The sequence below is a fragment of the Corylus avellana genome, chromosome ca2 (assembly GCF_901000735.1).
Source record: "Corylus avellana chromosome ca2, CavTom2PMs-1.0".
Classification (NCBI taxonomy): domain Eukaryota; kingdom Viridiplantae; phylum Streptophyta; class Magnoliopsida; order Fagales; family Betulaceae; genus Corylus; species Corylus avellana.
In genome coordinates, this window is record NC_081542.1 from 26,960,320 (window position 1) to 26,980,255 (window position 19,936).

The following is a 19,936-nucleotide window of genomic DNA, read 5'->3' on the forward strand; positions in this document are numbered from 1 at the left end:
AACTCAAATTAATGTACGCTATTATCATTTGTTGCCCCTTGAATTTTCAATTTCTCGGTTGATTTGAACCCTTTTACAATGCCGCCTTGCACGGTAGTTGTTTTGTTTTTAACTTGTTCGCGAATGGCTAGAGAGAAAGTTGGGAGAATTATTGGAAGATTGTGCACCTCTTCATCGCAAATATGATGTGCCGGATTTGATGGTGTTTAGGGTTTTGGGAAGGAATGAGAGAATCACACAAGTGTCCAACCCTCACTAGATCGTGATTACGGAAGATCAATTTCGTGATGATCTGTGGCTTCCTTTTCCCCTAATCGTGAGGGAAGTACTGAATAGGCTAAACCTAGCTCGGATCCAATTAACTCTAGTAGGGTACATGATATTGTTTACCTTGAGTGTCATGTGGCCTAAACTGTTCAAAGACGACGACCATCGTCCACAACTAACATTAGACATGTGACCAAACTTACATTGCATCTTACATGTTTAAGGGATGAGTAATACTATTTAGCAGACTCTCATACAATTGTCATACAACTATGATGATGCGGCAATGAAAATCAACATTTGAATTAACAAGGAAGGGCGGAATTGTATATGTGTATTGTCCCCCCAAAATTTTAAAATTACCCTAAATTTATGATTTTTTTATGAAATGTTCCCCCAAAACTAAAAGTTTACCCCTAAATTTTTCCTTCTTAAAATTTTGTCCCCCGCCCTTAAATTTTTGGTTCCACCCCTGTTAACAGAGGCTTGTAAAATTAAAAATCAATAGCTAATATTCACTGTCACATCATTATAGTTGTATGACAATTGTAAGAGAGTCTACTAAATATCATTTCTCTTAAGGGGCATATGACATTTTTGAGTAATGCTATTTACTAGAGACTCATACTATTGCCATACAACAATGATGAAGCCAGTGAATATCAACATTTTTTTTGAAAATAACATCATTTCTTCATTAATCAAAATCAAACTGAAGCAATTTGCTCTGCTCGAACAATATTACAGATACAGTCAGATATCTCATCCCTCCAAATGTAATCTATGACACTTCTAGTAGCTAACTTTGCTAATAGATGGGATACGTCATTTATATTCCGTTGTACATGGTTAGGCTTCCAATTGGATAGAGAATTCAAAATCAATTTAGCATCCTCTATAAGTTGACCATACCAACTTCCATTCCATTCCTCATTGCATAGCACCATGATAATTGTCTGTGCATCGCCTTCTAGAATGACATTGCTTACATCCAGGTCGTTGCAGAATTGGCCTGCATGGACCATGACCATCGCCTCAATAGTAGTCGGGTCTAAACATCCCTAACGCGTGAAGCTCCGTGCTGCAATTGCCTTGCCTTCATAATCTCTAAGGACTAAACCCCCTCCCATCATACCATTTTTTGCATCAATGGCTGCATCAAAGTTGATTTTGTACCATCCTTTGGGAGGCCTCGTCCACTTTTGAATCACCACTTCACTGTGGGTTTCTTCCACGGTCTTCATTGTATTATACCATGTAAACTCCTCCACAACAATAGTTGTCATCCTGCCCACGTCATTTGGGGGAGTGAAAAGACCTTCATGGATCCATCTATTTCTGCGAAACCAAATTTTCCTCGCGGTTTCCACAAAAATAGTGAATTCTTCTTGCTCACTTTTCTGATATATCCCTTCCTCCAACAGCATAAAATCAGTCGATTGTGGAATAAATTTCTGAAAAATCTGTTATCCCCCACTCCAGACATCCATTGCAGATGAACAAGCCTATAGGATATGGAAAGTAGTTTTAGCTTCAAGCCCACAAATCGAACACATGGGATCAATAGCAATTTTCTTTTGAACTAGATTGTCTCGTGTCGGCAATAGATCGTGACAAGCTCGCCACATGAAGTTCTTACTCGCATTTGCAAGTTTTGAACCTCATATACCTTGCCAAATAGGACTATCACTATGCTGGCTGGAACTCTCCTTCGTTAATACTTTGCTTTCATAATTCTTGAAACAAGGCTATCCCCATTTTGTAATTACCTCCAACACTGTTTAGCAAGTAGAGCTCGGTTAAAACAGTGAAGATCCCGAAATCCCATTCCCCCTTGCGTCTTTGATAGCCCCAATTTTTCCCATTGCATCCAATGAATTCGAGACTTATTTGCTTGGTGACCCCACCAAAATTTTTGCATAAGGAAATTTATCTCCGTACATATAACTTTTGGCAATAAAAAGACACTCAATTTATATGTGGGTATAGCCTGAATGACTGCTTTTATCAAAATTTCCTTACCCACCTGAGATAAAAACTTTAATTTCCAATCTTGGAGTCGCTTCCACACTCTATTCTTGATACTCTGGAAAGCTCTCGTACGAGATTTTCCCACTAACGCAAGTAGGCCCAACTAAGTATCATGTCTTTGTGTAACCGGGATCCCTAAGGCTTTCAGAATTTTTGCCTTAATTTCCAAAGAGGTGTTACGATTGAAGAAGATGGCCGTTCTCCTAATGCTCTTTCATAAGTTGATAACAACGACATTAACCGCCGCCAGTGACACATGTTAGCTTGATAGAATAAGAAGCTATCGTCAGCGAAAAAAAGATGATTAATTCGGGGTCCTCGCTTAGACGTCGAAACCCCCACAATTAACCCTCGTTCATCCGCTTGAGTCATTAACAAACTGAGAGCTTTAGCACACAACAGGAATAGATATGGGGATATATGATCACCTTGCCTGATTCCTCGAGTAGGAAAAATTCTCCCAACCGGGTTTCCATTTACTAGGACTGCATAATTGGCCGTACGGACACACATCATGACCCAGCTAATCCATTGCTCCACAAAACCCAATCTTCTCGTAACTTCTTCCAAAAAACTCTATTCCACCCAGTCGTAGGCTTTACTCATGTCAAGTTTGACAGCCCTATAGCCTTTCTTTCCATTCATGCGAGAGTGGATGGTATGAAGAGTTTCATATGCTGACAGGATATTGTCGGTAATGAGCCATCCGGGCATGTAGGCACTTTGAGCTTGAGAGATTATAAATCGTAGCACCCCTTTCAACCTATTAGCAAGAACCTTGGAAACAATTTTGTAAAGTACATTGCATAGGCTGATAGGGCGATATTCCGACACACACGCCGGGTGCAAAATTTTGGGGATTAATGCAATGTAAGTAAAATTCAAATCTGCATTAATAAATCCTAAGGCTAAAGTTTGAAGTACCGCGTGACACACCTCATCCCCTATAGTCTCCCAGTTCTCCTAAAAAAATCCAGCAGAAAGTCCATCAGGTCCTGGCACCTTCAGAGGTGACATTTGGTGAACTACAAAGCTCACTTCCTCCTTTGTGAACGGCTTTGTTAGTGCCATGCTCATTTATGGTGTAATTCTTCTTTCCATGCTCTGCAAACATGGCCCCATATCATCAGGAGAGTCAAAAGTGAATAGGGAGCTAAAATAATCAATAAAGGCAGCCCCCACTTCTTCTTGGGTACTCCACAGCCGTCCATGCCCATCAGAGATTTTATCAATATTTCTGTTTTCTCTCTTTTGGTTGGCATACGCGTTAAAGTATTTTGTATTTTTGTCGCCATTTTTTAGCCAATTCTCCTTTAACCGTTGGCACCACTTCATGTCTTCCAGTTCTAAGATCAGTTGCACTTCTTTTTGTAGCCGTTTTACGTGCTGTATGTCAGGGATACCAGCCACGCCTTGGAGACCCGCAAGCTGCTTGTATTTTTCCTCTATATCCAGTTCTGCGCCAGCCCTCCTCTTTTTCTGCCACATCATCACCCTGCTTTTATAGCCCTCCAATTTACGTTGGACACCATACAGCTTGTCCTTGTGCAGCCGTTTTTCACACCAGACCTGCTTGATAATTTGTTGGCACTCTTTTTCCAAACCCCATTTAGCTTCATAAACAAATCTACCCCTTGGGCGTCGAAACATAGGCCCATCATTTATTTTGATAATCATAGAAGTATGATCAGATGAGATGGCCACTTCACTGCTAACTTCTACACCTTGGAACATCTCACACCATCTCGAGTTTGCCACAACCCGATCCAGTCTCTCTTGTGTAAATGCCTCACCTTCTTGACCATTATTCCAAGTGTAAAACGGGCCCCGGCATCCCAGGTCCCATACCTCACAATGAGAAAGAGTTTCCCTAAATGCAGTCATTTGTCCCGATGCTCTCCTAGCGCCACCAAATTTTTTAGATAAATATGTAATTTCATTAAAATTCCCAGCACAAAGCCATGAAACTAGGTCTAACATAGCAAGGTGTTTTAGCAAACTCCATGCCTCATGTCTCTTACTAGCTTCCGGGTGCCAATAAAAACCTGTGAATTTTCCTAGTGCTCCTCCGTTAATTGGTAAGATAACTACATTTGATGTGACGACAGCTGAAGTTTTGGATAGACACTCCAGCTACATCATCCCAAAATAAAGCTAGCCCCCACTTCTTCCAACACTCTCAACCACAAACATGTTGCGGAATCCCAACTTAAGTCGAACTGTTTCCATTTTATTTTTCCCTAGCTTGGTTTCCATAATGAAAACCACATTGGGCTTCTTCACCTTCACCATCCTACGAAAGTCCTGAACTGTCCATGAGTTTCCAAGCCCACGACAATTCTAAGTTATCACAATCATTCCGGTCAGCGGGGCTGTGAACCAGACCCCGCCATTCCCCAACCATCATTGTAATTCTCCATAGCTTTTTTATTTCCTACTGTTTCGCCGCTAAAGTTCACTGCCTGCTCTTTCTTTCCTCTTTTTCCTTCCCTCTCTGTCCACACCTTTCCACCTTCTACAGTTGGTTTACGTTTTCCCATGGGTTCATGTTGGACTACTACAGTATGGGCCTTAGCAGCATTACGGGCTCTACGTTTCCAAGAAATCGAAGGTGAATTCATACCTTGTCCACTTGGGCTTTTTGTTTGTGAAAGCTTGGACCCATCAGCCGTCTCCACGTCAGCTCTTCCTCTTTCAGCTTTGTCGTTATTGTCCCCTGGCAGCTCATGGCTTCCCTTGGCAATCACATTAAAAGTCCCCACGAAATCCTCCCTTATGTTAGGGAGATTATCCTGCGAGGAGCCATTGATAGCATTGGTCTGCGAGGAGCCATTGATTGCATTAGTCTGCATACTCATCAACCCTCCAATCAGGTCCTTCTCCTGATTTTGTGCTCCACTTGTCTTTATTGAGGCAGAATCTTTTTTTGAATTATTCCAAACAAGATTTTCCTCCCATAGCTGGGCATTTAAACTGCTTCTAGGCTCATTTTGGCAACTTTCGGGATGTTTGGATTTAAATTCAGTGCGTTCATTTCCTTTTTCCTTTGCATTAACTCCCGAATCTTCTTTAATAGGTCCCTCATAATTTCCCCTTGCATGGTAAGCGGCAGTTTCACGTGGAGAAAAAATTCTTTCCTCATTCATTCCCCGATTTCCTCCTCCATAACCGCTATTCGCCTCATTAACATCTTCAGTCATTAATGTGCCATTCATCTCATTAGGAGAGACCTCTTTTGCTGCGTAACGGCCATGGAAAGATCGCCCCTCATTGACCCTATCAGAATCTTTCCCGAAATGTCCCCCCTTGTTGAACGTGGGTGCCGTCGCTTTCCTTGCCGGTGATCGGAAATCACCCCTTCCGCCGCCCACTCCTGACCCACCCACGGTCTGTCGTCTCATCATCCAAGCGCATTCTACGTTTTTCGAGCCAAGGTCTGTACGGAGGAACTTGAAGCCATGCACCATACTCAGTACTGTCGGAAGCATCACCCTGTTTTCCTTTCCCATCTCCTTTCACACATCCTCCTCATCCATGGCTAATTACTCCGCAACTAAAGCAAAACCATGTGAATATTAGCATTTGGATCAACAAGAATTTGTAAAAATAAAAATCAATAGTTGATATTCACTACCATATTATTATAGTTGTATAGCAGTGATACAAGAGTTTACTAAATATCATTTCTAGACTGAAAAAATAAAATTTAAAAAAAAAAAAAATGATACTTTAGGTTTTCAAAACAGAAATAAGATTGGCTCTAAAGTTTTTTTTTTTTTTTTTTTTCTACTTAAATAAGAAAAAGAGTTCTTCTATTCCCTGAAGCTCATTTGGTTATGTAAAATAACTCCTTCCATAGTCGTCAATAAACTGTTTGCCACTTGTACATATCTCTAAGGACCAATTTATTACTTTTGAAAACCCAAGATAAACATCCAAAGCACAGGGATCAATGTTGGATTTAACAAAGGATTAATAAATGTGGACGTGGTCATTAGAACAGTTGAAATTTGATGAGATTGTGAAACAAATTTGATTCAAAATTGACATTAGACATGTGACCAAACTTCCCTCCTGCTTTTATATATATTCTCCAGTGTTGGGTACCAGAAATTGTGGGAGAGAAAAAGAGTAGAGATGGATGTGCACAAAGAGCTTCGTGATCTCCTAGCGGAGATCATTGCAAGAAAAGCTTTTGAAAGCCTATTTGGGTGTGCGTTTGAGTGACTTAAAAGTGCGTTTTAATATTCAAAAGGTCTATTTGAAGACAAAAGTATCCGTTTGGTCAAAAAAATTAAAACCGCTTTTAAGGGTCCAAAAATGACCAAAAACGCACTTTTGGCAAAAGCGTCATTTTTAATGAAGCTTTTGCCAAACATTTTTTTGACTTCAAATCTGTATTTATCAAAATAAAATCTCAAACATGCTCTTATAAGCAATGGCGGATGCCCTGCGCCGCCCCCTCCCCCAAATTTTTTTTTTATTTTTTTATCCTAGCCCATACTCCTTCTCCCACCCCTCCTAATACGAATTTCTATATCCACCACTGCTTACAAGAGCAACAAGTGCATCTTTTCTCCAAGGCAGTCAAAAGTGTATACATTCTGAAAGACGCTTAACGGATAAAATATCACAATTTTATGCGGAATTAACGGATATTTAAATATAAGCAAACAATTACCAAAAAAGAAGTAAAATCAAACACAGATTTTGGTAATGAAGAGGAAACCTTTTAGAAAACGTTATAAAAGTAAAACCTCTCCGGGATCGCCAAACCCAGGAAATCAGTATCAAAAGATTATCCAGAGATTACAAACACTAAGAACACTTATAATCCTTTGCAAGACCTTAGCTCTATAAGATCGACAAGCCTCCAACTTGTCTCCTTACTCACAATCTTCTTCAACGTGATTCTCTTTTATCGGACCCTTCCGATAGACTTCAATTAATCACACAATCAAAACTAACAAAAATCCTCTAAGAGGAATCAATTTGGCTCACAACAAAATAATCACACAAGCACAGCCTCACACGAATTCTAAGGTTCTAAAATTTGTGCATCTTTCTTCTATAATGATGTATATATATATATATTAGTACATCAAACCCTAAACATGGGCACACTAAAAACACGTTTTTTGGCATAATAGATACAAGGTGTTCGGACAGGTTAATGGGATGTCCGGATAGAGACTTGCGTAGTGAAAACAGAGTTTCTGGAACTGCTGTCCGGACAAGGGGAGGCCCTGTCCGGACAGGGACTGCAGAGGGTGAAAATCAGCAATCATCAGCAATTTGGAAATTTCGTTCGTCCTTAATCAACAGCTTCGATCGATTGATGTTTGTGGTTCGATTGAGCTGAAACGTTGCAGGGATGTTCATGACACATGAATCTACATTATGAACGGTAAAGATCTGATTCTGAGCATTTTATATCAGTGTTTGAGCCCGTGAACAATAACCTCTGCATTTTGGAACCGAATTGAGCCAAGAAAAATACTAACAAACTCTCCCTTTGGCAATTCGATGACAAAACCTAGCATAAATCGAAAGACGACCAAAATGTAGGATATACATGATAAACGGTTGTTGTCAATCTAAATTTCTCCCCCCTTTTGTCACAAATTGACAAAAGGATTCCTACAACACTTCACAGAACATATCAAATATATAGACAACAGGAATAAGAGTGTCACCAACACAAAAATACTTATGATTAAAACTTTAAAAAAAAAAAAATACAAGAAGTATAAAATGCAAGATCATGAAACACATGAACAAAACTCCCCCTCAATGCATGACTTAATAACAACAAGAAACTTGAAATGAACAAGACTTCTCCCCCCTTAAAAGTTCAATGAACACACATGATACACACATCAACGATTCATGTATCGCACAATGAATATCCCAAACATACTCCAAATATGTAAAATATATATGAAACTAGAAATGGCAAGAAACTCATATTGCTTAACCCAAGCAAAGAAAAATGTTTCATTCAACCCATGCTTGCGTGGTGTGTGTATAAGCCATTCAAAGAGAAGAATGGTCAACTTACAAACTGTGGAAAAAGTTTCACCACCATGAGGTTTTGACAAGTATATCAAATCAAAAGTCAAACCTTATCATACTATGGCCTAGTCACTCTCATCCTATACATTTCTCTTCGTAAAACAATTTGCACAAGTTTGACACAGTGAAATAAATTTCTTTTGGAATATGATCTTTTGATTTTATTTGTTTCATTATTTTGTTTATTTTTTTCTATGAGAAAGTGTCTTTAAACTTGTGGTGCTCATCACAAAAGAGAAAGCAAGAATTTATAAGCCCTAGGTTCAACTAGTATATAGTCAATTTGAAAAATATGACTAGTCAAAAATATCATACAGCTACCTAACAGACCTCACGTTAAAAGTTAAGAAATAATCTCAAATTAAGCTTAAATGTGCACAAGAGAGTAAGCATAAGCAAAATGTACCACATAAGTTTCGGCTTTAGGTAACCACAAAAACAAGTCCATTGATCAAATTTTCATTTCATGCATATTAAGAACATTCCAAGACGCAAGGGATTGAATCTATGAAAGCAACATGTGAAATTAATGGACTATCTAGGTGCATAAGACAAAAGAAACAAAATAACCAAAAAAATATTTTTTTCTGTTTGAAAAAAAAATTTAAAAGAAATGCACACAAACAAAAAACAATTGCAAAACAAATAAACAAAAATGCAATGCAAAACGAAAAAACAGCATGCTCTAGGATATACAAAGATATGCAAGAAAAACAATCATAGGCATGTAGAAGGTGAGATCACCACCACTCCCCCTCAAGGAGTGAATGGTATCATCCTTCCTAACCCACACTTGAGAAATCTTAGGTCTAGACTTATGACTTTGCTCAAACGTATCTAGCCTAAATAGCATTTCTCTCATCATAATGACTAAACCCTCACTTTCTTTCCTAGAATAAGAATTTTCACTTTTATGCTTAAGGGATTTCAAATTCAAACACATTGATCGAATATGACCAATCTTTCCACAATGATGACAAGTGGGCACAAACCTTTTAGAAGGTAATTTTCTAGGAGGATGCATGACTCTAGGCTTAGGGTAAGATGCATGATGCTCAACATAAATTTTCTTACCTTTCTTACCATGGAGAGTCGGAGCAGCTGCATGATTTTCTTTCTTAGGAGCAGCTTTGAATTTCCAACAGTTTGGTCTAATGTGACCAACAATCCCACAATGGTGGCATGTAGGAACAAACTTACATTGAGTTTGTTTAACTGAAGGAGTTTTAGAAAAATTAGTCTTGGCTTCTTTAACATTCACATGTTCAAAATTCAAGGACTCATTAGAAGCATGTGAAGTAGATGCACCAGCATTATCAACAATCATACTATGCTTGTTAGAAACAAATTCTTCAGTACAAAGAAAACTTTTCATATTATCACTAGAGAAATTTCGTGAGAGTTCCTTAGAATCATTCAATTCATTCTCAAGTGATAAAGACTTTTCAACAAGCACAGAAATCTCAGATTTCAAAGAATCAATCAAGATATGTGATTTAGACAAATTATCCGCCAAAGATTCTTTCTCAGATTTCAAATAGTCAATTAAGACATGTGATTCAGACAATTCATTAACCAAAGACTCTTTATCATGCATAGCATCTTTAAGTTGACTAGAAACCTTGTTATAGGCTTTGAACACTACTTTAAAATCATTATACAACTCTTGAACATCAATCTCATCATCGGAATTAATGAAACTAAATTGAGAGGTATTCATGGCAAAAGGAAGTCAATGAACTACACTCATGAGTTTAATCCTTCATGGAGTGAACCCGCTCTGATACCAATTGAAAAACGCTTAACAGAGAAAATATCACAATTTTATGCGAAATTAACGGATATTTAAATCTAAGCAAACAATCACCAAAAACAAGTAAAATCAAACACAAAGATTTTGGTGACAAAGAGGAAACCTTTTAGAAAACATTCTAAAAGTAAAACCTCTCCGGGGCAGTCAAACCTAGAAAATCACTATCAAAAGATTATCCAGAGATTACAGACACTAAGAACACTTATAACCCTTTGCAAGACCTTGGCTCTGTAAGATCGATAAGCCTCCAACTTCTCTCCTCGCTCACAATCTTCTTCAATGTGATTCTCCTTTACCAGACCCTTCCGATAGACTTTAATTAAGCACACAATCAAAACTGACAAAAATCTTTTAAGAGGAATCAATTTGGCTCACAACAAAATAATCACTCAAGCATAGCCTCACACGAATTCTAGGATTCTAAAATTCTTGACTCTCTCTTCTATAATGATGTATATATATCAGTACATCAAACCCCAGATCTGGGCCCACTAAAAACACGTTTTTGGGCATAATAGGTACCGGGTGTCCGGACAAGTTAATGGGCTGTCCGAACAGGGACTTGCGGAGCAGAAACAGTGTTTCTGGAACTGTTGTCCGGACAGGGACTGCATAGGGTGAAAATCAACAATCATCAATAATCTTGAATTCCATCGGTCCTTGATCAACATCTTTGATCGATGGGTGTTTGTGGTCCGATTGAGCTGACACTTTGTAAGAACGTTCATGACACATGAATCTACATTATGAACGGTAGAGATCTGATTCTGAGCATTTTATATCAGTGTTTAAGCCCGTAAACAGTAGCCTCTGCATTTTGAAACTGAATTAAGCCAAGAAAAATACTAACACATTCCTATGCTACTGGTGTTTTTGTCATTAGTATTATTATTCACAAAGGCTTATAACTTATTTGTCTTCATAAAGATTTTCAGACATAGTGAAAGATGTTTACCGGAGATGTTATATTATATGAGACCACTCAAATTATAGAAGGAATAGAGTAAATTTACCATGCTTGCTACTACTATCAATTCGATTGGAGAGATCATTGTTTCAATTTGATATAGATATGAAGGTTGATTAAATGATTCTTTTTGTTTTTCTAATTAAAAGGGCTGGCAGAAGAGACTAACTGTGAAATCGAATCTTACCTACAATAAGGATGAGGGTTTAACAAAATGAAATATCATCGCTTATAGACTGATAGGCCTTTTCTTATGATATTAGCAATTCCAATGCATTGACGAGCTGGAAAAATTGCCTCTAAAACCTAAGTCTATCAAACTGTAGTAGGGTTAGCAATTTTCTACATGATTTTCGAATTCAATACAAATTTAACATGAAATTTGTGAGTTATGATTTTGTATAATATGGTTCGAGTCAATTCAGGTGACCTGAATTAATAGTTTAATATACGGGTCAATTTTGAGTTAACTTGTTTAATTCATGGGTGTGATAGCCTGCATAATCCATATTAATTTTTTTTTTTTTTTATGACTAAAACAAAACCCTTAAAAGACTAAAATTCATATAAATTCATTTTTATATAAAATTTATTCTTAAAATCCATAAAAAATTATATATATATTTTTGCATTTGAATTCACATATAAGTTGAAACACGTCCCATTTAGGTCAACCCAACGGAACCTGTTTATCAAATATGTTATACGGTTCATGTTGTATTATGCCACCCCTTGTTTAAATGGGTTGTGTTATAATTAAGGTGTTTGACATGTTTAGCTAAATGGATCATATCATATCGGGTTGATCCGTAAGTCGACTCGACATGAACATGACACGCCATATAATTTGCCATGTTGCATGTGTTTATAAAGTTTACCAAGAAATTTGCAAAACAGTCTAGTCTCTTTCACCTTACGCCTTAAATTACAATAGACATGTAGAGTTGGTGGATGGGTTCAATTGTTCAAAGAAGCTAGCCTCATAGAATATGTATATCTGGCCTTCCCACTCCTTATCTCCTCCTCATTCACAGTCCATAAGGTCTATTCAATAGAGCAATAGGGCGTTCAATGAATTTAATAAGCAAAAAGAGAAAACGTGTAAGCTTAGCTTATATAATAAAGAATTAAAAAAAGTGAGATACTCTCGTGTAATTGTAACATATCACCCACAGAAAGAGAGAGAGAGAGATCGAACAAAAGAAAGTTCAAAGCAATTGACAAAATTGACAAAAGAAGAAAAAGATGAAGAAAGACGATGACATTTGAGGACTAGGGTGGCAACAGATAGAGAAGAAACTTCCTATCTAGCCTTGGGTTTTGTACTCCCCTTGTTCAATTTTTTATTTATTATATATTTCAAATTACACTCTTAAACTTTAAAAAGTAGTAATTTAGGATCTTTTTGAAAGTGCATTTGAAATACATTTAACACTCAAAAAGTCGGTTTGAAAAAAAAAAGTACATATTTAGCAAAAAAAATTGAAAGCGTTTTTAAGGGTTCAAAAAAGCCAAAACGCATTTGGCAAAAACTTAAAAATGAAGTTTTTGCCCAAAAAAAAAAAATTTGTGACTTAAAAGCTCTATTTCTCAAACAAGCTCTTAATGCTACCCTCTTTCAAAAGTTTGCAATGTCAACCCTCCTGTCCAAATTCAGCTTTAAATTCTAATGGAGAAAATGAAATCCCCAAAATATTTCGTCCAAATTCAATGTATTTCTGTAATTTTATAAACATCTTGGTGGTATTTTTGGGAATATCACTCATCAACCGTTTAATTTAACGCCGAATTTGGACGGGAAGATAAGCATTGCAAACTTATGAAAAATGGTAACCTTAAATTAACAGGTTTAAAAATTTAGGGTTAAATACCTTATTCACCCATGTGGTTTAACTTCTTTATTTTTTGACCCATAGGGCTTACTTTTTATCACAGGATGTCCCTCTGGTTTGCTTAAATACGAAGATGGTCCTTCCATCCAAATTCTGTCCAAAATTTAACGAAATGCTACATTAGCACCAATCACGATTTGACATGCGTCTCATATAATTAATTAATTAAAAATAATTTTTTAAAAAAATTAAAAACGTCAAAAATTATTAAAAATTATATTTAATTAAATTTAAGGGAAAAAGAAAAATTGGGGTGGCCTTTGGCCATGGGGGTGGCCGACCACCCCAAGGGCCAATTGAATTTTTTTTTTTTTTCCAATTTGCCCAAAAGGGGTGGCCGAACCACCCTCAAATGGCCAAAGTAGCCACTCCAATTTTTTTAAAAAAAAAAAAAATTAATTAATTAATTAATTAAATATATTTTTTTATGTTTTTAATTTAAATTTTTTTAATTAATTAATTACATGGACACGTGTCAAATCGTGATTGGTGCTAACGTGACGCTCCATCAAATTTTGAACGAAATTTTGATGGCTCTGTCTTTAAGCAAACCAGAGGGACTTCCTGCAATAAAAAGCAAACTCTAGAGGTCAAAGAATAAAAAAATTAAATTACATTGATGAATAAAGTATTTAACCCTAAAATCTAACGGTATAATTGCAAAAACGGTGAAAAACCAAGGATTGATAAGCGAATCTTTTAAATTTCTTTTCTTGATAAACATCTAGAAACAGTCTCTTTCTTCCTCTGCTTTCTCTGTTTGCTAGTAAGCATCTAGAAACAGTCAAAGCACAAGACTTGATTGCATCGTTGTCTCCAAGTCTCTCTATTTTTTTTTTTTTTAAGTTTTCTTTTTTCCTTCTCTTTTATCTCAGAAGAGCTGAAGAAGCCAAAGAAGACTTGGCAAGTCGCCATGACAAAATTGAGTTCCTTCTTTCAACAACTTTTCCAATGGAAGCTTCGACTAACCCCATTACCTCTAAACCCATGCTTTCTCTTTCCTTCATCCATTTGGGGAGACAGAAGAAACTTTAAAAAGAAAGAAGAAAAGGAAGCTAAAACGGCAGCAGAATGGCCTGCTATATGCCCTTCAACAACAGAAATTTGGATATTTGCTTTTTCGTCTTCAGGCCAACAGTTGTGTTGGTGGATGAATTTGTTGACTCTCTAAAACATTTCTCTTTGTGCACTGAGTCTCTTGGTTGTGTGCAGAACTCCATTCTTAAGAGCATCCATGGAAATTTGGTAAGCTTTTTGTATTTATTCAATTGCTTTGCTGATTTTCATTATTTGTTTCAATTGGGTTTGATTATTTCCCAATTTAGTTTATTAAAATGTTTTTTCCTTTTTTTTAAAAAAAAAAAAAAACCACTGTTTTTCTGTTTGTGTAAACCCTTTTTTCAACTTGAGTTTTTAATCAATAAATCTCTAGTTTTTTATGATGATGATGTCTTAAATCATTCCCTTTCAGAGTGCTATATTTGTTTTTCTGAATTGAGATCCCCTCGAAGAAAAACTAGAGATTCTCTAATTATTAATCATAGCCCTTCATTTTAAATTTAATGGACTATAAAATGCTAGCTACTTTTGTATAATCGAGGCATTAAATATTGACTTTTGTTTTACCGAAGTTTAAATGATTTTATAGACCATTAGATTTAAAATAAAGGGCCACGATTAACAATTGGAGAATCTCCAATTTCTTCTCAATTGGAGAGGATCCGGATCCTGTTTTTCCTCCTTCGGAGTGTTTTTAGTTTCTTGGATAATTCATTTGATGTATTCTTCATATTTATGGGGAAAATAAGCAGACATATACTGTTTTTCAGAGATATTAATTGGTTAATCTTTCCTTTCAGATCATATGGTATGGAGCATGGCTGAAGAAATCTTGTGAAAACAAAGAGTTATTAAGTGCTAGCCTTGTAAGTTTAAATATTTCCAGTGCTTCCATTTTTCCTTCTATATTTGTTTATTTAAACAGAGCATTGCTTTATGTTTATGTAATCTCTCCAGGGAGAGAGCAATGGGCATAATATCGATTAAAGACACCTTTGCTAATGTGTTTTGGGATATATTTTTTTGTTTTTTTTTTTATTTAAAAAATAATCTAATATAACATAATTCTAGTAAACCTTGACTAACCCCTGAATCTTTGTAATTTTTATTTTATTTTTTAATAATAAAAAATAAGGGTATTTTGAAAATTTTATCAAGTTTTAACGAAAAATCATAACGAAGAGAGGACATTGCAAAAAATTGAAAGTTCGAAGTTTTCTTAAGAAGCATTTTGTCATTTGCTTTCATTTTCTTTGAGAATTTTAATAAGATTTAACGGAAAATCATAACGAAATGAAGACATTGCAAAAACTTGAAAGTTCGATACCCTAAATTAAGACTTTTTGCACATTGAGAAATAATATCAAAATACGTGAAAATTCAATGAAGTTTTATGAAGAAGCATTTTGTCATTTGCTTCCATTTTCCTATTGTTCTAATACCCACTTGACCACTTCACTCTTGTTATAGATCACAATGCTAAGCAATATGTCAAGCATGGCTATCTTAATGGAGCACAGCTTCTTCGATGCGTATGCCGGCGAATCAAGAGACGGCTCCTCGGCGGCAAGATTTTACACCGGCGACACGGTCTCGATGATTGCGGCGATCGCCTCTACAGGCGACATAGACGACCTCTCTTATGCATGCTTAACATTATTCAAAGCTCGGTTTCTAAAGATGGAAGGTGCAGCAGCAGGGGTGTGCCTGAGATGCCAAAGCAAGCCAAGAGTGGCATGCCTATATGTGTGGAAGTCTCAGCAATTTTGTTACTCATGGATAATTAACTCAGACCAGAGAAGGTCAATGCTGCCCTATTTTGATAGGTTTTCTCTTGATATCAAGTATGACATCTATAGGGTGGTCTATGTTAGTGGTGACATTGTAGTGAATTTTCAAGCTACCTCTCCTACTTCAATGTTAGGAAATGGAGAAAGCAAAGAAGGGCAGGTCATGTAAAATTGAAAAAAAAAAAAAAAATTTAAACCCTTTTTGCATATTTTGTTCCCATGCGAAAAAAAGTATGTTGGAGTTCTAAAATAAATCCACCTGAATCAAAGCAAAAGGCAAAATAATGAAAAAATTGAAGGCCATATTTTATGGAGTTGTCTGTCTGCAATGATGTTTGGGGAGGTGTGGATGATATCAAAGAAGTTCTTACGAAAATGTGGAGGTGTTATCATCCAAATGCTCCATTGAAGAATTCTAGCTCTTTGTGGCAATTTCCAGAAGAATTTGATTTTGGGGGGGGGGGGGGGCTGTTGAGGGTTGGGGAGGGAGGGATTTTTTTTGTGAGATTTGGGTTTACGAGAAATCATCGGCAATGCCCTCCAAATAGTGAACGCAGTCAATGTTAAGAGACAGAATTGGAACAAGTATGGCCACGTTGTGGATGATATCAAAGTTCTTACGAAAATGTCAGAGTGATAGATTGTTCATACAAAAAAAGGATGCAAATTCTGTTGCCCATGAACTAGCCAAATTGATTGTCTACCAAAGCATAGACTATGTTTGAACGGAAGAAATTTCAAGATTTATCAATGACCTGGTTTTGTAAGAGCAATGTGCTCTTATTTCTTGATGTGAATAAAGATGATGGCAATTTTTCTATCAAAAAAAAAGCCATGCACCACAAGAATATCTTAGTCATATTTTTTACGCATTTAAGACAACATTTGCTTACAAAAGGACAAGACCAAACTCCGTATCTTTAGAGACAAGAACAACAAGCCCAGGACTTGGTTTGCAACCAAACATTGCCCATGATGTAGTCAAGTGGGCTGGGGTCTATTCAAACAAAGGCCGGAAGCCTGAACACAGCAGCGCATTTGGTTTTACGTTAAAGCTTTTGAAACAAAAATGGGCTTTTTTATTTTGAATTCTTTAAGCTAGATTGACAGTTATTGGAGAAAAAATAAGTTTTTTTTTTTTTTTTTTCTTTCTTTTTTTTTCGGATAAGGGAGAAACATAATGATGCTCAAATATTTAATAAAAATTGCTATGAACCAAATTTACAGAATCAACACAATTTTATATTCTCAAGTGATTGAACTTGGATTGGATTCCACTTAATTCTATAGCCGATGCTTGAAGATGGGGGCAGGCAGAGACACAAGCTACATGATTTTTCAATCATTTTAATCCACTCTACTTGATTTCTTGAAGAAATATCATCAATTACCACTACTTAGAAGGCAATCAAATCAACCTTTTATAAACGCATGGCCCACAATTGAGAAAAATTCATGAGGGTAGGTTGGAATAATAGGGGTAATAATTTGTGTTCACATGTCGGGTTCGAGTCGTGTTAAGGCATGAGTATAAAATTGTATAAGTCAATTCTAACTCGACCCATTTAATTAAATTGGTCAAACCCTCAATTCTAACCATCTAATTTTGTATTTAGTTCGTAGATTATGTCAAAAATCATTAGCCCTTATGTCGTATGTTAAGGCATAAGTATAAGATTATGTAGGTCCACTCTAAGCTAACCCATTTAATCAAAAGGGTCAAACCATGAATCCTAACCTTTTAATTTTGTATTGCGTTCACGAGTTATGTCAAAAATTGCCAACCATTATGTCACGTGTCAGTCGTATCGAAGCATGAATACAAAACTATATAGGTCAACCCTAACCAGACCCATTTAATTAAATAGATGAAACTTCTCAACTCTAATCATTTTGTTTAAAAACACTTTTAGTTTGTTAATAGTTTTGATCAAAGTTTGTTCAAAAACTTTTTTTTTTTTTCATTCTCCCTTTTGTTTAACAACATCATTAACAAATAATCTAAAACACAAAATACTTCAAGTTAACAAAACAATTTTTTTTCTTAAAACAAAAAATACTCTCTAAATTTTTTTTTATTATTATTATTATTTTTTTGTTTCAAACAAGCTACCAACCTTAGACTTTTTGCACTTTCCACTTGCTCTCACAATAAAGACAGTAAATGATGATTGACCTTGAAGTAAAAGAAAGTACACAAATTCTGTTTGAAAAATGACACTTTTGTTATAAACCAAAACTATCAAAAACCCTTTCAAAGATGAGAAGAAAATAGGGAAAGCAGGGGGCCCAACAACCTGCTTCAGTCAAACCCAATGTTTGACTATAATGTCCCAATAAAGTTAGTGGTCCCCACTCTAGGATCTAGCGGTGGTCTAAGATCCTATAGTTGGCAAAGTTTGAATTTTCTTACGTGGGACTAAATGGAACTGAGCAGAAGAATTGGTTTGATTTTTTTTTTTTTTTCATGAAAATAAATATAAAGTATATGGGAATGGGACAGATTTTCTGCACTTTCTTAAGGCTTTATTAATGGCACCTTTTTTCCAGCAGTTGTATGAATAATAATAAATGAAGAGTTTATTAGAAGGAACAAAAATAAAATAATTTCATTTGTTAATGTGTTTTGGATGTGTTTTTTTTAAAAAAAAAAAACATATTTTTGTATTTTTATGAGTGTTTTATAATTTATGTGCGAGCCAATCCCAGCTAATGGGGTGGCTCAAACACCACCTCTTTCATTTCTTCATTAAAAAAATTAATTTTTTTTTTTTTTAAGTTTTTAATTTCTTTAATTTTTTTTTTTTTTATTAAGAGTAACACGTGTCGTTATTTTATTGACGTTGGCATAGTACAGTAACAAATCTGTCAAGCGTTTAGACGTAATTTGACTATAGAAAGTAAATTATCTTTTTAACATACCTTAAGTTCTCATGAACTTTTGAATTCATTTTAATACCATAATATGCTAATTGTAAATCAAGTAAATCGCAATGACTAATTTTATAGAGAAAAATTCACTTTACCCCTTGAAGTTTCAGGAATTTTTCAATTTGAACCCCAAAGTTTCAAAATTGGCAATGTACCCTCCTAATATTTCAAAAATTTTCAATTTAAACCTTCCGTTACTAATTTTCGTTAAATTTGACGAAATTTTTTTAAAAAAAGCCTAAGGGTAATTACATAATTTCATGGATTTCGGTCCAATTTGACGGAAATTAGTAACGAAAAGTTTAAATTAAAATTTTTTGAAACATTAGGGGGGTACATTGCAAATTTTTAAACTTTGGGATTTAAATTGAAAAACTCCTGAAATTTTAGGAGGGAAAGTGAATTTTTTCCAATTTTATATTTTTTCCTTAAAACAAGCTAAAGCATATACTGCTCTCTCTCTTTTATAGGAATCTCTGGAAAAATTTCATGAATATTTTAAAAGAGAAGATTTTACCTCAAAAGTAATAAAGTTATAAATTTTCTTAGCATTACATGTATATTAATAATTTCAATTTATAAGAATGAAATAATAATAAAAATAATAATAATAATAATTATTATTATTATTATCTAGACTACCAAAAGACCTTGTCAATTTCTATCATTCATACTTATTCATGTAATCTCAAGTAAATTACTTTCTAGAGAAACAAATTTTTGGCAATTTGAATAAAACTTAAAAAATTTCAAGGATTAAAGTTTCAAGAATCGACAATTTTGAATTTCTTTATATATTTTTCTTCTTTACAAAAGGTAGAAAGTTCTACTAATTATTTTATATTAAAGAGATAAAAATACCAATAATTAAGCTAGAAGTCAGAAGGAAATTTACAACCTCTTAAAAAGTTTCTTTTTTTTTTAATATAATAAAAAAAAAATAAAAAAAAGGGAAGAAATGGTGACTGTGGTTACTTTATCTGTGAGTAACCACAATAGCATTTATTCATAAAAAATTGCTTAAAAAATATTTATACAGTCGCTCCCATAAAATCATTTGAGCTATGCCTAACATCCTAGTACATGCTAAATTTCATGAAAATTTTGTGGA

At 35.3% G+C, this 19,936-nt stretch overlaps 1 protein-coding gene across 1 annotated transcript; it reads left to right on the top strand.

Annotated features, from left to right (window-relative positions):
- The first annotated feature begins 13,914 nt into the window (after positions 1-13,914).
- On the top strand, positions 13,915-16,076 carry LOC132172429 (uncharacterized). The gene is made up of 3 exons (XM_059583928.1): positions 13,915-14,290; positions 14,905-14,970; positions 15,575-16,076. The coding sequence occupies exons 1-3, from the start codon at positions 14,117-14,119 to the stop codon at positions 16,061-16,063; spliced, it is 729 nt and encodes a 242-aa protein (XP_059439911.1). The 5' UTR covers positions 13,915-14,116; the 3' UTR covers positions 16,064-16,076.
- Positions 16,077-19,936: the final 3,860 nt, after the last annotated feature.

Bases quoted from the DNA above. Each gene is read 5' to 3' on its own strand.
- LOC132172429 (XM_059583928.1), top strand. From the start codon at position 14,117: ATGGCCTGCTATATGCCCTTCAACAACAGAAATTTGGATATTTGCTTT. The intron at 14,291-14,904 runs GTAAGCTTTTTG...CTTTCCTTTCAG, and splicing joins AGAGCATCCATGGAAATTTG to ATCATATGGTATGGAGCATG. The intron at 14,971-15,574 runs GTAAGTTTAAAT...CTCTTGTTATAG, and splicing joins AGTTATTAAGTGCTAGCCTT to ATCACAATGCTAAGCAATAT.